Below are 20,887 nucleotides of genomic sequence, written 5' to 3'. Positions count from 1 at the left end.
AAATGTACATGACAAGCATTAGTGCTATTTTCTTTTCTTTAGTCATCATCTTACAACATTATGGTACCTGACTTCCCTGAAAGCATATGAAAATCTACTTTAGAGTAATATCTGAAACAAAATACATAGCAGTGGATAGCTGTTCCTATCCCAGCAGAGCTTGCAGTTCAGAGTAAACAGAGAGAAGCCATTATTTTTGCAAGCTCATCATCAAAAGAATTTAAAAAATATATCTATCTAGATGATCTTTTTTCCTTCGGTTTCACAGTACTGCTTTACGAAAAGCCCACAGCTCTAATTGTTTTGTAGTAACTAAACTTACATGTGAAGTGCCAGGGCTGCCCAGTGTAAACTCTTTCATCAAGGTAGCTACTGTTTCAGCAAATTAAGAATTGTACCATTTTCTGCCCGTCACTTAAATGAGGTTTGAAGAGAGACTAAGAGTTCAAATAAATAACTTTTACCCCTGTGGCTGACAGAAATAGCTAAAAATAACTAAAAATAAGAACAGAATCTAATCACACAAATTCCGAAGAACATCACACAGAATTGTCCTGTGCAAATTGGTTTTTCAGTTTTATTGAAAACAGTAACTATAAAGTATGTGTACTTTAACTCTCTCTTCAACATCTATGCAGAAACTATACCTTAACTGTAAATAATTAGTAGAGAAGTTTTAAAACTGCAAATAGGTGTCAGAAACTGATGCAGGGGGAGGACGCTAAAGAAATGGAGTTGCCGTTAAGTGATGGAGAGAAATGGAGAAATTAGCTAGAGGTGGTGGGGAGGGAAAGTCAGACCGTGGGAAAAAGTTTCCAGTGAATGTCCAAGTCCTGTGCTAGGTGCATTGTCCTTCCTGAATGACCCCTGAATGAAGGGATGCAAGAGGAATGGGACAATAGCTGTCATCCAAGTGACATCCCTGTCCCAGTTCTGTCAGTAGACATGAACCATTGGAGATCCTTTGCCATTGCTTCACAGTATGTTTGGGCTTGCAGGTGGATATTGAGTAAGCCATGGTGAGCCTCCTGAGGGAGCTGGGCCCAGGCTGGTGGGGAGGAGAAGGTGATGGCCATCTTGCAGGGTCATCCATTGCTTCATCTTCTTGGGGGGACCTCAGCCATGGTGACATGTTGTGGCAGTGGCTACCCTCTAGCTCATCCAAAACCATCAGACCATTTTCTTGGGGTGAGTTCTTAGATGGTCTGCAGGGCTGCTGCCGCTTGGAAGAGGGAAGCTTATTTGTCCCTTGTGGTTTTCCACACCTTGCTCCTTTCTGTGTATGCCCTTTCTCCTCTCCCACAGTCACCCCATCTGACTCATAGCTGCCAGAAACCCTTGCTGAGCACAAAGGGACACCAAGATCCCTGTGACAGTCCACAATCACTGGAGGCCCTTCTTGTAACAGCCTGGAAAAGGCTTCAGTGAGATTGCTGGTGACATTTCATGCATGGCTTGGTCCCCACCCCAAGGGGAGGAATATATCTGGTTCTACCCCAAGTAGGGGTTTCTGTGGGGTGTATGTTGCCCCACTGTGGAAGGGCAGGGGGCTGATGGGCTGGGGACTGCTCTCCTTGGGACTTTTCTTTTGGGCCATTTTCCTTTCCAGAGACAAAGGCTGCTCCTGTGTCATGGGATGGTGCTGTTGGCCTTCCCATGCAGGTCATGTGCTCCAGGCATGGCCCCATCCTGTGGACCCTCTGCCAGAGTAGCTCCCTGGTGTCCCTGCCTGTAGGCACTGGGGACCCCAAACTGGGGCTCAGTCTTCCCAGCACAGTCTCACTAGTGCTGAGCAGAGGAGAGGGCTCACCTCTCTCAACCTGCTGGCCATGTTCGAATGTCTTAGGAAACATTGAAATATTAGCTATAAACATGCTAACTTAGCTGCTTGATATTGTTGACTAAAGACTCATTCGTATTATTTTGTCTGCAAGAGTGTATAAATTTGATTCATGTAATGTTTGATTATCCAGTTTTATTAAAAAGGGTCATATGCTGAATTTGGACTCTGTGTTGGTTTCAAGAAACAACCACATAAAGATGGGGATTTTATCCTTTTTTTTTAAAACCTAACCTTTCTGGTAAGAAGTTTTTTTACTTCAGTTTCTCTTGCATCATGATTTCCCTTTGACTTTAGAAACTGAGCAGGATTTTTTTATATCTTCAAATTCAATTTTAGGCTTGGACAAAATCAGCTGTTGTCTGTACGGCAGCTGGGAAACAACTGTCTCTCTTTTCCTGTGTTAGCACTTACATGCAGTTGACTTGCAGCGTGTGAATGATTGGACCAAGCATACCAGTTATGTGAAAAAGAATTGTTTTCAGTGTTCTTTATCCTCTGTTCAGTGTTCCTGCAGACCCTGAGGCAGTCTAAAAATCTGAAACATTCCTACAAGAGGAAAAGGAAAGCTGAAAGGTCCTTGTGTGCCCATAGATATTAGCATTCTTCAGTTTTCCTCGGTTCTAGTCATGGTTTGAATGTGCTGCATGAAGACTTTTGGTTCAGCCTACTCTCTGTCTGAGGTAAAAGTGTATTCTGGGTGTTTCCATACACAAGTAGTGCTTTGCAAGTGTTAAACCTGAATCTGTGTTGTAAGTAGCTTTGTCTTCAGTCTTGCACCAGTTCCTGTCTCTTGGACAGAGCTTAGACCTATGTTACAGCCATGCCCCTTGCTGTTCTTGCCTGGGCTTCTTGAACGGATGCTGGACCTGCCTCCCAACCTCACTTTGTGTGACAAATCATTGAAAGGCTGATGGAGCTGATTGCTCGCACCACCTCGGCCCTCCCTAGGTATTGCAAATTGCAAATCTGCATCCTGGTGAGTTAGGGGATGGCCTTGCCTGTGCTGTTGTCACCCTTGCTGCCTGACTTTAAAGGAGCAGCCTCACTCTCACTGCTCCCTGACATCTGTGTATATATACAGAGATGTAAATATAGATATATATACTCTATAGTGTGTGTGTGTATATAAAGTGCATCTGTGCATAAATAAGTAACATTATGCCTATTTGTATACTCCTTTATATTTATACGTGTACTTATATTTATTTTCTATATTATATATTCCGTATTATATATTTTTGTATTGGTGTATATATTTTTTGTATTGGTGCCCAGGGTGCAGGTGCCCAGGCACTGGCAGCGGTGACTGCAGAGCGGCCTCTGTGAGGAGGGGCTGGTGCTGCCCTGAGCCAGACACAGCCAGTGCCAGCAGACCCACCGCAGGGCACAGCTGACCCCAGCAGCCAAGATGGTGGTGTGCCTTGGAAAACTTATTTAAGGAAGGGCAAAAATACCACATAGGCAGAGAGGAGTGAGGAAAAAAAGTCTGAGAAACAGCCCTGTGAGCACCAAGGTGAGAGCAGGAGGAGGGGAAGGAGGTGCGCCAGTGCCAGAGCAGAGATTCCCCAGCAGCCCCTGGAGAGACCACGCTGGAGCAGGTTTATCCCAAAGGACTGCAGCCAGTGGAAGGGCCCATGATGGAGCAGGGGAACAGTGTGAGGAGGAAGAAGGAAGGGCAGAGACACAGTGTTACAGACGCAGTTTGACCGCAAACCCCCATTCCCCATCCCGCTGTGTCACTCGGGGTGCATGTGAGGGAGGAAGGCAGAGGAGCTGGGAATGAAGGAGAGGAGTTGAGACTGGGAAAGGAAGAAGAGGGAGATGTTTTAGTTTTCTTTGTTTCTCACTATCCAAATCTATTTTAAGTGCCAATAATTTATCTTCCCTAAGGTACATCTGTTTTGCCCATGACAGTAATTGGTAAGTGATCTCCCTGTCTTTATCTTGACCCACAAGCCGTTTCATCTTATTTTCTCCCCTTGTCTTCTTGAGGAGGAGGAGTGAGAGAATGGTTGGGTGGGCATCTGGCAGCTGGCCAAAGTCAATCCACCACAATTCTATAGTATATAGTCTATATATTGTGTGTAACTATATATATAGAAACCTATGTATATGCAAAAATGTAGATATGTATTTTTATATTCTTGGTCCAAAGAAAATGAGCAGCCAATCAGAGGGTGGTCTGAGATCACGTGGGTATGATCGTTTCAAAAGAAATGGCAACCATCCAATCATGGAGGAGTACAAAACCATGTGGGGTATGATATAGTGGATGTCCATGTATATCACAGACAGGAGCATCCTGCTCTGGCACCTTTCTGACATAGACAGGAAGGGGCAGCTGGTCCTATGAGCCAGTCACAGGGCAGTCTGTGAACAAGTGGTGTATGATGTTTTACAAAATTGCAGCCCTCAGGGGCAGAAAGAGGTGAAAGGAAAAGACGAGATGTGGTCTGGAAGATGTGCAGAACTTTGGGGCATGGTGGGCAGTAGGGGCAGGGCTTCCCCTGCCATTAGGGTGGTGGCACCTATCCCTGCTTATGCAGGGTCAGCGTTGTCCTCGTGTTGCTTTTGCCCTCTGCTAAACTCCCTGCAACATGTCACCTCTGTGCTGTACCCTGGGGCCCCAACTGTGTGCACCACACAAGGTGTAGTCCTGCAAAAGGGAACCATCGCTGCTCTTCGCAGGCTGGTAGTGCTACAGGGGATGCAGCTCAAGATATGGGCAGTCTTCATTCGATGTGAGTTTAGGCCTGCCCCATACCACATCCAGGACTTGACATATGTTTATGTTGAGTTTTGTGAGATTCCTGTAGGCTTGTTCTTTACCCTGTCCAGGCAGCTCTAACCAGTGGCTCTGCCCTCAGGTTTATTGACTGAACCCCTCGTTTGGTGTCATGTGTGGACTCAATGAGGTGCATTTCATCTCCGCTTCTGGAACACTGGTAATAATGCTGACCAGGGCAAGACCCCGGATAGAGTCCTAAGGAATTCATCTTGTCACCTGTCTCTAGGTTGAACATGATTTTTTTCCCTTCCTGGTAAACTCTTGCTCCTGTATTTTTCATGTACATCCACCAAAAGCACACTAAGTGTAGTTAGTGTGTTTGTATCTGCTGAAATCTCGCAACACTACAGCCACCAGCACTGTTATTCTGTCATTTACTTTCAAGTTCTTGAACTAGCTTTGTCAGTAGTGTTTACCTTCTTCAGAAGGGTTTCTCATTGGAAAATGTTTCATCACATGCAGGACTGCTAGGGTTTTAATTGCTGCTTTGAGAGCTTAGGAGTTTAGATACAGCCTCTTGGTATGGAATCAGAGGAATCAGAGGAAATGACAGCTTGACAAGCTGGTACACAAGAGGGAATGTTTCTGGCTGTTAGTGGAAGAAATTTCAGTTTCCTTGTTTTTCTCTTGTTTCCTGCATGATCTTAAGAAATGGTGAAAACTGTAATGCAAACATATCAGAGGTCTGTCTTTCTGGTCTGTCCATCAGAGTTCTTCATACATCATTTATTTTCACCAGTTGTTTAAGAGTTACCAGGGCTGGAAAGATGGCTGAGACATTGTATGCATCAAAGTAATGGGTATTCTGCCAGCATTTAAGCATTTAATCAACTAGGATTAAATTGCACGTTTTTTTTCCAATTCTCATGACTTTTCAGTTTTACTTTTTTAAAATATTTTTGGGGGCGGGAGTATATATTTTGAGACTTCTTGATCTGAATGGTGATACTAGAAATACTGTGGTAGTAGTTGTTTCTTCTGTGTTGAAGCATGTTTTGAAGTTATGGAATGCATTTAATGGAACATTTTTCATTGAAGTTACTGTTTCTCACTCCAGTCATATGTCTAATTCTACTTTAAAACATTATCAATTATGATACCTTTCTACTGCAGCACATAAATTATATAGCAATCAGTGAAACATGAAAACATTCACTATGACAAGCCTCTATGGGAAATTATACTTGATAAAGTGAGTTTTACCTATTGACTTAACTGTGTTCAGCCTTTCCATAATTTTTATTCTTTTAAAAATATTTCTTAAAAGTTATTGAATGCAAAATGATAATATTCACGTGACTAGGAAGAATGAACTGATTAAACACAAAGTACTTGTGTTGAAAAAGTTATGTGAATGAGAGAGCTAAAACTAGATCTAGATGTACAGTTCAACTTGATGAGTCACTAAACGCTGTTTTCTTTTTACAGATTTCTTTTGGTGCTGATTTGTTTAATATTCAGTGTACTGTCTACTATAGAGCATTATTCTGAATCTGCCACTGGAACCCTTTTCTGGATGGTAAGTGAACTTTTTTGGGAAAGACTCTAGTCAGTTTGACTAAATCTAAGTTATTTTAGGTGAACAAAGGAGGTAACTGTTAAAAATCCTCATGCAAAGCATGCTACCAGGACATTTAAAATATTACCTGCTTTCATTAAAGGAAGGTCATAGTCTAGTGGGAACAATTATTTTCTAGATCTGTAAACTATGAGGGTACTTGATAGATTAAACAGTTTTTATATACTTTCTTGTCATAAGGTATGAAACTGTACCCTGTGGCTCTTACAGTGGACAACTGGTATTCATCAGTCTTATGCAGTGTGGAACAGAAATGTATTTTTAAAACGTATCTTTTCTAAGTCTATGGTAAAAAATGGCTAAGAACCATGGTCTTCAGAAGTACATGAATCTTGGGGTTAAGCGATTTGTGTCAGACTAGTTTGCCAGTATATAGAACAGGAAGGAAGAGCTTCTATCACACTTTTATGCATCAGTGATTTGGCTTTGAAGTTGACTGTAGATTCACTTGCTTTAACTGTTGTGGCTGTTAGCAATCCACTGGGATCTCAGGTTCTTCTTGAGCATACATTAAGTTTTGTACTTGGTATTTTGTAAAAGCATAACGACATTGTGTTTCGTATATAATATAATTTTCTTTCAATTAGGATCTTAAGTAGTATCTTAAACAACTGTTGTTGTTATAGAAAAACCTGCTCACTTGGAGGTATACAGAGGTTTCTTATTGTTTTCACAGTAGTAAATATTGGATTGAGTGCCTAATTTATAGATGAGATGTGCCTGAACTATGTCACCAGTCCTGAGCTATTTATTAAGTTTCTTAAAAATGTGAAATCACATCCAGCAACCATCTATAACTGTTGCAACATGCATACACTATTTTAAGTGTTAATCTGAAGCAGGTAGGAAATAAAAGTACAAATAATTTGCATGAAGACTCTAGACAATATTCCTCCTCAGTTCCCCCCTGCCCCTCTTCACCTGTAGAAAGTTAAGAATGGAGGTGGAGCATCTTTGATAAAAAATTAGTAAATCACTTTTAAACAGTTGCTCACAATATTTATATTTTAGCCACTCAAATCCTCTGATCTCAATGTGTGATAATCTCAGTATTCTTATTGTAATTTCTTTTTGCTAAGTGGTGAATTCTAATGTGATGGATTTTGGTTTTCCATCTGGTTTGAAAATAAAAATCAGTTACTTATTTGTTTTCCTATGGCTTAGACTATATTAGTATATGCAGCTTTTGCGTGCAGTTGACTAAACCATCATTAGGATCTCTGAGTTATTTTGGAATTTTGATTAATGCTAATCCTGTAATAAATGTTGCTTGGCCTTTAAGCCATATTCAGTGTCAAACAAAGTGCAATATTCTGCCAATCATATGTAGTCTTCTTGTACTCACTGAAAGATGTAGAGTGATTATAGGTCAATATAACCTATAGTTATATAGGTTATAGTGGCAAGGATTTAATGCTTAGCTGATTTTTTTTTTGTGTAGACGGTATGTGCATGTTATTGTTAGACAAAAAATAACTAGATGAAGACAGATTTGTGGCTTACGTAGTGCCCACATAGTATTGCCAGCTATTTTTAAGTGATGTTATCATCTACCAGGTGAATTGTGCATAGTCAGTGGCAGTGCTGGAACAATTTCTTGAGCACCTTGTGTTTCAACCTTACCCTGGAGGTTACCTCTCTTATTTTCCCCCCTGCTGTTTCCTTAGCTTTCTTCCTAGAAATGGCCAGCACAGAGGTTAGCTGTTCTGCTGGCTACTGTAGATTCACTTGCTTAGAAAGCATTTGTCTTAAAACTGTGAGTCTTAGAGTTTGCTCTGAAATAAATTCACTTCAATTACAACACTTGAAAGATTGCTTTTAGAGCTAATTAATTTAGTTCTTTTTCATAGAGTTGTGAGGTTTCTTGTTTCTAGTAGCTAAATGATTAGAATTCTGCTTGGAGCACTTCTCCCCACCTTTACCTGAAGGAATTTCAAACTGCATCTCCCATTTTATCCAGGAGAGTTCTCACTCCACAGAAGCCTGGAGATCATTGCTGTCTTTACTCTGTAATAGGTCATTACTCTAATTTACTTCATACCATGGTCAACTGTTCATGTAACCAGAGAGAGTTTCTCTCACCAAAATATGAAAACACATGCATATGTATTCTGCCTTCCATGCCACTCTGCTCTCTTGAAAGTGTTTGAGAACAGTGGAGACTGCCAGTATGGTGAGAAACAAAATGGGGTCAAAACAGCTATTGGATCAAGTTCAAAATGAAATCTATTTGTTTCTCTCCTTGAATTGAAGGAACGTGTAATTCTTGAATAGCCCTGTTAGTGTTTCAGTAGCAAATAAATACTAGTATGTGATGCTTGTGGTATTTTCCCACTTGTGGAAAAACTGCTATTCATTATATTGAGGTAGATTAACAGTTGGAGAGGATCAACTGCAAAATTCTAATGTTGAAAGTTGGTAAGGCCTGACAAGAAGGGTGGCATTTGATACTTGTAGACACTTAAATGTTTTTGTATTTTCTTAGAGAGGGTGAGATGATGTGCCAAATACAATTTTGGATAATATATGTCACTGGCATAGATATGGCACATGAGTAACAGATGTAACTGCAGATGTGTCCTAAGCCACTAAAGTCTTGTGTTTTAAAGACTTAATTTTTTAATGTTCTTAATACAGCTGGGTAGTGTAAGATAATGTCAAGTGTGAAACCTATCATCATTCAGACAAGCTATGTGAATACACCAAAGAGAGAATATCATATCAAGAAGGCCGTTCAAAGCAGTGTTGGTAGTTTGAATGAAAAAGGGGGCTGAAGAAGCAGTTCCTGGAACTTAAAGTAAAAAAAGCTCCAAACTCTCACTCTCCTCCCTCTGCCCCCCAAGCATATGTTTTCAAGTCTCTGAAAATTCAAGTGAATTCTAGAGGAAAAAAATATGACTCTTTACAACTCAACTTTACTCTCAACAACATGGATCATTGGATCTTTGGCCCTGCATTTGAATGTTAAAGCCAATATGTCAGACTATTGAAGATGCTGCATAGCCACAACTTCTGACACAGGCTGCTTCTGTGCCTCCCAAATACCATAAATTGCTCTATTTGATGTCCTTGCTTGGGCTTAAAGAAAACTTCTGTTCTTTGCATTTATGAAGAAAAGTCAACATGTAAATCTCCATCTGATCATCATTGTGGTAAAATCAGTTTACTTCTGTGGTGGTAGGACTGGTGAAATTGCTTGTCTTGAATTTGCAAATGCTGTCATTTGAAGGAGGTTTTTGATCTCATAGTACCAAATATTTTGTGTTTTCACTGCCACTCTTGAGAGGGTTTTTGCCAACTCTGTCTGAGATAGATAATCTAATTTAATTTTTCCATATACATACATAGCATAATCTGTGTTAATTCCTGGTAGGTTTTTTTTTCTCCTATGACTATTTAGCAAGCCAGCAAATGAGAGAAGTGACAGTGGCATTGGCACAATGAATCATGCTGATAAACACTGACAGAATATATAGTGAAGAACATAATTCCACCTGAATTTTTTATAACTGTAGAGAGAAGCTTAGAGCTTCAAATGGTGTTTAAAATGGATCACAAGACTTCTAGGTAGACCAACAATGTACATGTTATTTCACAATCCACAATGCTTAAATGCACTTGCAGTTGTTTTTTGTTCAGAATGCTTTATGTGGTGTGGTATGAAAAGGAATCTCTAGTTTTCCTCGCTTTCCTTGGTCCTGGTTCTTTACTGTTGGGAGCTTTTTCACTTGTCTATCCATCAGTATTTATTTAGTTCTTGTACAATGTCTGGGGAACCAAGCACAATGGAACGGGCCCTACGATGGCCCTATGTGGAACTTGCTCCAGTTTATCAGTCTTGTACTGGTAGAAAAGAAATAGATGAAGTCTTCTAGGTGCGGTCTACTGAGTGCTAAGTAGAGGGGGGTAATCACTTCCCTTGTTCTCCTGTTGTTAGCTTTCATCACTTCCTTGCATTTGGAGGAGGTTTTCTTTAAAGACCTGCTAGCTATCCTGAGCTTGTTGACCCTTCAGAACTGTCTCCCGTGGGATCCCACCTATCACTTTCCTGACTAATTGGAAGTTTGCTCTCCTGAAGTGTAGGGTCTGTACTCCCTTCAGGATCTTGAATTACATTATTTGTTTGATGCTACATCCAAGGCATTGCCATTGATTATTATATGCCCAAATAATTTCTGCTTGTATATCTGAACAGCAGATCCAGCTGTGATTCATTCACAGTTGCCCACTTAATACCTGTATCTGAAAGTTACTCCTGAAACACTCCAGAAATCTCTCAGATTGCTTGCACCTCACTGTGTTGCTCTTCGAATAGCTGCTAGCTGAATTAAAATTCTCTATAAGAACCAGGGCATGATCTAGAAACTTTCTTGAGTTGTTTAAAGAAGACTTTGTCTGCCTTCTTATCCTGATCACGTGGTCCTTAATACCTGACTTCTTGAAGAAGTCTGTCATGCCTCTTTTAAGAAGTCCCCTGTCTGATGTCCCTGGTCTTCCAGTATCTCATACCCTAAATACTGGAGCAGGTACTCGCTCAAGAAATCCTCCATTTTGATCACCAAAACAAATTGGCAGCATACAGAGCCAAAAGAGCAGTGTGAGGGGTGACTATAGGCAGGTCTGTAACTGGGACTGCTGAAAAGAGAGAACTTATTACATTGTATACTAAAAACAAGTTTCTAAAATAATCCTGCCTAGGGTGGTGTTTATGAACTTGAAATACAGCCTCACAAATTATCATGCCATGCCTGAGTACCAGAGGGTGGGTAACCAGGGTCTATGGTATGTTCTAAGAGTAACGATTTGAGGGTAGGGGAGGGAATGTGGCTTTCTTGCCTTTTTGTGGACCACATGGTAAAGCCTGTTCCCGACAGGCATGTGAGCATCAGAATTTTGTAACTGTTTTGAAATCCCTTTTAAAAAATAGATTAATACTTTTTGGCAAAAACAAGGAAGAAAAAAAAATCTGTTAATAGCTGTCTTTTTTTCCTACTTAATTGCTCTCTAGACACTTTTGGCACTTACGGAGATACTTGTCAGGGTCCACTTGCCTTTTTAATAGCTTCTTCCAAATACAAGTCAAGAACAGCGATTATGGAATTTCCTACAGTCAATACTTAGTCTTGAGTCAGCACTGTTCACTTTCTGTCTTTGACAGAATTGACTCCTAATTATGACTTGTGTTTATCTGCTACGTTCCCAGTGGTTTTTGTAAGTGCTCCTTAAATAGCACGTGACTGAATGCAGCATGCATTTGTGATTCCTGCCTGATTTGCAGAGCTGTGTCCCCATGCACTTTTCTGACAGCTCTTGAAGAGTGTTCATCTTGAAGAAGGCAAAACTGGACAGCTGTCTTTTTGTTCCATCATCCTTACATGTTGGTTTTTCATTCTTTTTTTAACGTCAAATCTTTCAAGATGCATATTCTGAGAAAGTAAGAGAACAGGCATAGTATTATTTCTTTTTAATTGGAAACCCTACCTGCTTGAAGTAATTTCATACTTCAGTTCTTCACTGATATATTTACAGATGGTTTGGTAATAAATAATTAAAAAGTTAGTCTTTAAATACTAGAGTTGGCTTGAATCTACTTGTTCTTAAAAAAAAATGCACTTTTATCATTGCCTTGGATTCCTGTCATGGGTCAGCTCAGTTTCCATTGACCATATTTCCCAGAGTTCTAATCATTTTATTTCTTTTTGTTTTCACTTGTTGCAATTTCCCCTGTGAGTTCAAAAAAATTGATCAAATTAGTGCTGATTGCTTATGATGTCTTTCATTACAAAAATTCTGCTTGCTTAACTGTTCTTTTTGACTTTTAATATTTGTAAATAGTGTGTAAGTCTTCCTTTTAGTCCTTGTTCTAAGAATGATCTTCTAAAATGTTATTTACTGTAGTGTCTGAAGTTATGTTTCTTCTTCAGCCACTTTCTCCTTTGGGAGGTTATCAAACTGATGTGGACATGTCTGCTTCCTGATGTATAAAGCTTTCTTTCAGGTGTGTGTGCGTATTATACAAAAAATTTATGTATTTTCACTAGTTAGTATTGTTGGGTGATTGTTCAAAGAAAAGAATGTCTTGAGCTATTCTCAAAGAGTTGTTGATGTATTAGCACAGACTTTTTGCATGACCATAGGCAAACCTGAGTCCAACGTCATAGTAGCTAAGTGACTGAGATTAAAAATAAAAAGTGTTTAGGAGTATTCTTACTTACAGTTCCCATGGAAATTATTGTGTTTTTTTTAAAAAAAGTTTACGGTTTATGCCAGAAAAGGAAAAAATACTGTGTTTTCAGCAAACCCTGCATGTGCTTATGCCCATCTATTTTTTCAGGCTTCCTTCATTGTGTCACTTTTAGGTAACATTATACCCTTCCACTTTGTCCCAAATTTTAATTCCCTAATATATGCAGCTATAATTTTATCTTATTCTTAAGATGATTCTATTGAGAAATTATTTTTTAAAAGTTGCCAAAGCTTCTTATATAGGCTCTTGCCTGTACACCAGGAGACTATAATGTTTTCTTAATGACCTAGTAGTTTGTGTGTCAGTTTTGATTTGTAAATGGCATGTAGATCTTTAAGGATATAGCATTAAAAAATAAACTATAAAGTGGGCCAGATGTTATTCCTCCTTTGAGGATTAATCTGATTGAGTGTTTTCATGGTTAGAGGTCATATATTTTTCTACCAGGAGAGGTCACCATGGTAGTTTACAAAAGACAGATTTTTATTTTTATTGTAAAAGACCCTGCAAAAAGAGTTTCTTAGCTCGTGGGAGTAATTTCACTAATTGTGCTGTTCTAAAAACGGGAACAAAATGTTATTTTTATCATGTACATGATGTTTTTCCACACTATGAGTAACAGAACACAATAAATCACCGATTTGTATAATGACAGTGTTGTAGGTGAAAGGGAAATTTTTCATAACTTTTTAATATCTTGATGCTAATTACTTTTTAAATTTAAGAATACCAAGAGTGTTCTTGACTTTGAGAAAATTGAATGTTTTTGCTATAAATCATAATGATTCAACTTTGTTAATTTAATTTCTACTTGCATGATGTATTTAATATTGTGATCATTGTAATTGGAATGAAGGAGGGATAGAAAAAATTGTTTATCTTAGTGCGCTTTCCAATTCAGAGCACATAATCTGAATGTAAAATCACTGTAACATTATTAGGCTAAGTGGTAATGGCAAAACTGTGTAGGAATTGATAGACTGGATTACACCAAAAGCTTAGTTATTTCGGTGTTGTATCTCTGATAGCGGTCTGTTTTCAATGCAAAAGAGGAAAACTTTCTTACAAAACTATTTGCTGTTAAAACAGGTTAAGTGTTTCTGAGTCTTTTCTTTTGCTTTCGGCAGGGGTCACTAGATTCTAGTCATATTCTCCTGATGAGTGGTTTCCTACCGTAGTTTTCTCATATGGGATAAAGACTTTAAAGGGCATATGCTGTCCTAGAAGCTTTCTGCAGCAGAGCCACAAACAAGGTGGATAGTCTTACTGCTTCAGCTGGGATCACCTTCCCTGTTTCAGCAGGGCTGGATCCGGGATTCCAGTGGTTTTTCTAGATGAGCTCGGCTCCTGTGGTACCTCTTCCTTTGGGAGACAGACTTTACGGATCTGTTTTCCTCTGACGTGCTTCTTTGCTGGAAAAAGCAACAGCGTATCTTCCAAACACACTAACAGCTGTAGTTCATAGCGGTACAGCACTAAGAGGGTGCACAACACTCTTAAAGACTCTGTTTTCAGGGTTCTTGTTGCCTCTATCGTAGGCCCTCACTGCTCTCTTACGTTACTTGTTTGCTAGCAATCCTGGTGTAGTGACTACATTTAGCACGTAGCTTTTATTAACATTCCTCTGTTTGCAAATCCTGTTGGAGAAAAGGCAGAGATGTGAGATTAGGAACTCCCACATTAGCTGCTGTTTTTCAGGAAAGAGGCTTATTCTGTGGCTGTATTTAGGAGTCAAGGTTTAAGGGGAGGATCTCATGAAAGGTTTCTAGGCTGCAGATAGGTCGCATTGTTCTGTGTCTTTCCTGAAGTCACTACTCAGTTTTGGCTTTATGTAACGATTCCTTCTGCATCATAAACCATGAACACATCCTCCTGCTGTGTATATAGGCTAGGGATCTCAGAGTAGTCAAACTTCAGGGTACCACATGGTAGTTGGCTCACTTAAGCCAGCTAAGGCATGTGTGTAGTAACTGCTCTGTTTTGGAACTGGATGTTCAGAAAAGCCTCAGGATGGCTTTTCTTTTCTGAAAGTAGTGAGTTGATTACACCATTTTCAAAGTGTGTGTTTTTAAAAGAGGATGCACTCTTCCTGTCTACCATGGAGGAGCTCTCCCATTCCTTTATTTTTGCTTCTGCTTTTGTCCCTTCTCCCATTTAAACTGTGTAGTCATGTCATAAAATGCTGTGTCATCTTTAACCTGCTAGCAGAGTAGAAATAAGGCTGCATGGTATGTAAGCTTAATTTAGTCTTCTCTATGATTTATAGTGAAGTGTGGGTATTCTGACAGGTTTGCAGGCATTTCCTTGATCACATCAAAGCAATTGGTGTTAGAAAGTAAAAATGGTGGATTTTTTACCCATTTCCTGCTTTTGTGCCAATTTATAATTCTAAATCTGTTCTTTGCCGCATGGCATTACATTTAGGGCCTTCTCCAGGTCTGTTTAGTAAAGTTATATGTAGTTAGTCTAATACATGAAGTTCATGGGCACTTCTGCTGGATTCACCAGATCATTTCTTACAGATGATATTGGGTTTCTTACAGGTTGTGGCATGTAGAGTGGGTCCCATAATATTTACTGGCATTTTGTGATATTTGTGTAGTGTATATTGCCTGTGTAACAGTAGGTGTTAATGAGGTGTCCAATCCCTTAAAGGAACTGACAAGTAAACTACTTCAGTGGAAAAATACACTATTTCTTTTATACTATGGAAGAGTCAAAATATGTTAGTGTAGCATACATCTGAATAAAAATAACCACATGACTCAAAAGTTTTTGCTCTATTCTTTTATTCCTTCTAAACAAGTGAGAGAGAAAACAAGATGGAGAATCCGTATTTCCTTCTGAGCTTCTTGTTGGTCTGTAGATGAAAAAATAGGTCAGGAATATTATATTATTACAATATAAAACATTGTTAAAATAGATATGGAATATTGTTTCATACATTAATATATACTGGGGAAAAATTTGAGTCCACAGGTCTTTCAACACATTCCATAAGCTTAAGTAGTCTGCTAAGTAATCTTGCTAAGCTGCCATAGTCTTTCTGTAATCAAATGTAGCTATCAAGCTTCTTGATGTGAATTATGATACAATTATTCTTGTGGCCTTGTGGGTTGCCCTAATGCAGGATAGAACGTGTGTTGCATGATTGCTGTGTGTTTTTCAGCTATCTAAAATAGACATCATTGTGTAGTATGTCTGACATGAATTAACAAAAGGCCAACTCATAATTGACCTTAGTCAAATTTTACTCATTTCTTACTGTAGTTCTGTATGGTTTTCTGTGCAAAGTGGTTTCAGAATGTGGCCCAACAGACTAGAGAAGCATTTCTTACTTCGGAGTGAGAGGAACGTGGAGAGGTACATACACGATTTTCCCAATTACTCTACTCAAAATTTTGTGTCCCTTCGAAACCAAAAGGTTAAGAAACACGGATATGATTATTTACAGTTCCGAAGTGGATATTCACATTGGATAGATTCCACTCCAGGAGCAAAGTGAAACTCTTCCACTCCTACCAGAGGTGGTCCCTTGAGGTCAGGCTTTAAGACATGCCGTTGGGGAACTGGAAGGCTCCTGTGGGGTACTGGTGGATCTATAGAAAAATGAAGAACTTCAAGCACTAACTAACTTCTTGAATCTTCTTGATTCACTAGTTGATTGTGTTTGCCTTAGCAGTATATTTCTGAATTAATCAATTCTAGAGGAAAGTCCTGCTCAAAAATAATTGAGACTGTAATTAATTTTCTTCGTAGAATAATTGTTGCCTGCCTAAATAGAACTAAAAAGTAAATCTTCCTCTCTGACTCACCCAACTCACTTGAATGGCAGTTGTCACAGGCAATGTGACTAGAGCACCATGTGCTTTGCTCATTAGCGTACAACTTCATTCCGTACAGGAAATAACAAATGTCAGTAAACTGAAAGATAAAGATACTCCTGGTATGAAGCCAGCAAATTCAGTATATTTATCAGACATGCATGGAAACATTTTTTAAGACGTGTTAAACAAATCCATTTGTATCCGAACAACAGACTTTTAAACATTAAGTGCTTTGGTTTCATCTAAGAGGTGTAAGTCTGAATAGGCTAATGATACTATAGGACACTTAGCAGCATTTGGCACCTTTTCTTCCGTATATGGGATATTATATTTTCACATACGATGTCTGTGACCTTTATAAGAGCCAGCATGATGGTAGAAATAAGTATTTTCAGTATCAGTAGGTTTTCATAGCATTTGAGTAACTATTAAGCTAAACAGGTCACTAAATTGACATTTTCAACCCTAAGGACTGGAAAACCTTGAAGACAGGTTATCAGATTAAATTTTGGACATAGGTACACGTGTGCAAACATTTGGACTATTAAACCTTTATGCCTGCTTCTGAGGCTTCATTGTTTTGAGCTGCCATTCCTTGATTGAATCTTCGTGAGCACACACTATTCATTTAGCCATCCCACTTCCTCCTTTTACCCGAGCACCTAAATATTCCAATAAAAAAAGTGAAGAGAGCCTTGTGTGTGCTCTCCACCTAAAACACAGCTGCAGCTGAGAAAATACTTGTCTTTTTCATGTGTGCACTTTAATCACTCCAGCTGAACTCCTTCCCTTCTCCTGCTTCCCCCGTGCAGTTATCCATAACCGTACTGGAACATATTGTAAATTCCAGGCTATATATTTCATTTACACATGCTCCTGTGTAAAATGTTGATTTTCTGTGTTAATGAGAGCATTTTTCTGTTTGGTCATCAATGACATTCTTGGGCAAAAGTTGATGGCTTTTCCACAAGAGTTTCTTATTTGGCTGATTGAATTAGATACGGGTGGAAATTATTTGCATACATATTTCCCTTTAAGATTTCTATTTTAATTTTTAAGAATAAAATTAATAAACTGGAGTTAATACTAAGAATAACATAAACGTGATTATGTATTATTTTATGGTTTAGTTTGTGGGGGAGAAAAAAAGACTTACGCAGTGGTCTAAAGAATGAACTAAAGAAAGAAAAAAATACAAAGATGAAATGAGTTTAAGGGCTTCTATCTGCCTTCTATCTGACTATTATGGGTGTGTGTTTTGGGTTTTTTTCACAGACAACAGGAACAAGAATAATGGAATGCTGCTACTGACTTTAGCAGAGATGCTAGCTAGTACAAGTCCAGTTTGAAATCTGTAATTGTATTATATGTCAGCTCTTTACTCTGGATAGGCAGTTACTGCATGTTAAATGCTTTCCCTAGTGTTACTGTGGCAGTTTGAATTGCCAAGAGTATCCTTAACCACTAACAAAACGGGAAGAGACTAACGTGTGAGTGTGAAGAATCTGGTCCGCACTGTTGTTTCCTTAGTCTGCGCTCCACTTCCTGGAAGATCATTCGAGTGGCAGTGCTGCCTAAAGACCCTCTCCACCGGTACATTTGTCAATGCAGTGTGCCCCTGGAGCAAATTCGGTGCCCCGGATAAAGGATGATGCTCTGTGTTTTTCCACACCTGCCTTGTGATCCTTCAATGGGTCATGGCAAATGTCCTGACAGGCTATGGCGGGTGTCCTGTTCAAAGGATATGGAGCTTTGCTTTCCCTTTCTTTCCTCATGGCAGTTCAGAGAAGGGTTGCTGAGAAAAATGGAAGGCTCATGCTCAAAGCTGACTGCTAGATAGAGTAGCCAAGAGTATTTATTAGCTCTATTTTGATCAAGCTTCGTGTGGCTCTCTTTTTTTTTTTTTTTAGGTAATAGTTTGTCCCTACTTGTTATTTTTGGTTTTGATTTCATTAGAGGAATTCATCCCTGGCTTTCTGTTCATGCCAAATGGCTTTCCAGGTTTATGAAGTCTGCTGAGAATCCTCCTTCATGTATTTCTTCCTTCACCACTTGCAGGAGAAGGGGAAAAATACTGTTGGGAGCCTAAATAAAGTAGTTGTGTGGGATCCTTGTGACTGTAATACCATTTTGAAAGCAAGGGTTCTGGAAAATTTCAGAAAGCTGGAGAAAGATCTCAAACTGACATACAGATGGATGCCAATCAGGAGCATATTTGGCATACTATTTAATTTGCAGATTTTCCTTGCAGATTTTTTTCTGGTTCACTTTTTGTCCACAACTCTTCACCTTCTTTTGTTGATATTTTGGTGAGAGCAAGTATTTTTTCTGACTTTCAAGAAAATTGCTGGGTTTTTTTTTCTTTACCAGAAGGTAAATGTAAGGCAATAAATTTAAGGTTCTGAAAAGTTTTTATGTGTACAGGAGGAATAGGAGGCAGGTTAGGCCTTTTTTTGAAGGTGAATTTAGTGAGGTAAAGCTTGATCAGCCTTGACAGCCCTGGAAATGGATGTCGTCTATCTTTCATTAGAATTATACACAACAACAGTGTAAGTTTCATAATCTTCTTTTTTTTTTTTTTTTGGAGGCACCACATGTAAAGCTGTGATGTTTGTCCAGTTTCCATGCTCTTTTGGTCTTTGGCCTGTCTGAGGCTGCCAACAAATGTGTTAATTGCTGTGGTTTCGGTAATGTGGACACCTGTCCAGGACAAAATGAACTGAGATCAGTAATTAATTTCAATTTTATTGAAGATGTATTGAAGATGTAGGTTCCTCCTTCTTCCTCTTTCCTGTCAACAATTTATTTTTCCTTTCCATAGACTATGCAACCTTCGGCAGGGTTTCCCAGATGTAACCAAGATCAATTCTTGTTGGTAGCTGAAATAAGATCATAGGTTCTGGAATTTGCCTTAGGAATCGAATACCCTCAGGCCAGATACAGTTTTTAATTTCAGCTTTCAAAAGTACCCTCAGAGGATCATCAAGGAATAGCCTAAGTCTAAGAAGTTCTTGCTTCCTCAGCACTTACCTGCTTGTCTCCTTCCTACACAGTTTTTTACCTAACTGCCCCAGTGATTTTAATATGCGGTTCCTGTAGAAATGATTCTTCCACTGACATCAGTGTTGCCTGTTAGGACCGACACAGAATAAACTGCCAGTGAGTGACAGAAGCACGCTTTTGAGGCAGTTGGATGGCACGTTTGTTTTCATTTAAATTGCTATGGATATCTTCCCTTGTCAAAGGGTAAGTTACCAACATTGTCAACAAAATCACATAAGCTGTGCTTTCTAATTGTGTTTCTTCCTCTAAAACTGTAAACACATGTATATCTGAAGTGGAGCTCAGTGGAGCTCAGCCATTTTAGTCTGTAGATGAGAATGTAGAACTATTTGCTTTTGAAGTGCTCTTTCAGTTCAAGCTTTGGTACTAGCTTTCTGCCTAATTAGAGAAAGGGGTGCTCATGACTACAAAGCTTCAGTGCCATTCCTGCAGTAGGTCTGGTAGGTCCTTATAGACAGTGTTCTGCTTCCTTTGGTGGAAATAAGAGATCCTTAATAAGAGACTTGAAAACAAATGCTACCGAGTGATGACACCAGGAAACTGCAAAAAATGCAGACAATTTAATAACTGGGAGAGCATTTTGTAGGATCCCTGAAATGCAAGAGTTGTTTTCCTTTGAAGATTGTTCTTGAATTGTGCTTTGACTATTACGCTTGAATAAATGTTTGCATTTAGATTTCAGACAGAGCACAAACTTAAAAGTATTACTTGTAGAAGCTCTAGATAATAGATTAATTAAAAAAAATTAAACTTGTGGAGCTAATTTGCAGCATATTTTCTTATGCTTCTGCCTTGAAACTCTGCTGTAAACTTTTTTAGCTTTCTACTAATCCTTGTTTTTAGTCAGGCTGAAAGTGCAATGAAAACAGAGGAAGACTGTGCATATTTTCTTGGTTCTCATTCCAGACAAAACAAGGAGGTAGAAGTGAATACAGAAATGTTAACCTAACTTTGTCAAAAATCAAAATTGATGTGAAGTTTTGCATATTAGTGTTGAGTTTTTCTTCTCTGTTTTTCAGCTTTGAAATATTTTGGTCTCTTTTCAACCATTCAGAATGTCAGTTTTAAAGACATGTTGGTATTGTTATTCAGTGAAAATTGTGAGTTAAGTGTGTTCACTCTTTGGGTGCTTTAGAATTCCCCAGGTGCAGATTGCAAGCATGTTTAAGTTAAAATACAAATATTTTCCAAAGCTGTAATTTATATAGTAGGTGTTTGGTGACTCTGAGGTACTGGATACAGTTTGGGTTGGAACAAATCCTAGAAGCTGTATTTTGGTTGTGCTAGCATATGGTAATGGTGGAGGAAAACAAGGAAGGAAGGAACAAAGATCTGAACAAATCTGTCTGTGTTGTGATCCTTTACTAATCTGCTTTCTTTAGAAGTATCTCAAAGTATACTGATACTTGGGTATAGAGGGAAGCAATATTAAAACATAGATCATTCTTTTATTTTATATGCTGTTTATATACTGGTTGCCTCAGTCGCTGAGGCAAGCAGCTCTGGTGCCAGCGCGATCCGCAGCAGAGCACCCCAGCAC

General features: G+C 39.0%; 1 protein-coding gene across 1 annotated transcript in view; it reads left to right on the top strand.

The window, feature by feature from the left end:
• Nucleotides 1-20,887, top strand: part of LOC309412102 (potassium voltage-gated channel subfamily KQT member 1-like) — a gene marked incomplete at both ends in the record, with an annotated part of 522,805 nt that overhangs the window by 24,220 nt on the left and 477,698 nt on the right. The window contains 1 exon segment of the mRNA XM_082008908.1: nucleotides 6,060-6,150. Coding sequence (XP_081865034.1) covers nucleotides 6,060-6,150 — 91 coding nt within the window.

Source organism: Phaethon aethereus (genome assembly GCF_964289735.1).
Source record: "Phaethon aethereus genome assembly, chromosome: 1".
Taxonomy (NCBI): domain Eukaryota; kingdom Metazoa; phylum Chordata; class Aves; order Phaethontiformes; family Phaethontidae; genus Phaethon; species Phaethon aethereus.
Note: the sequence above shows the minus strand (reverse complement) of the source record. Positions and strands in the feature narration are given on the sequence as shown.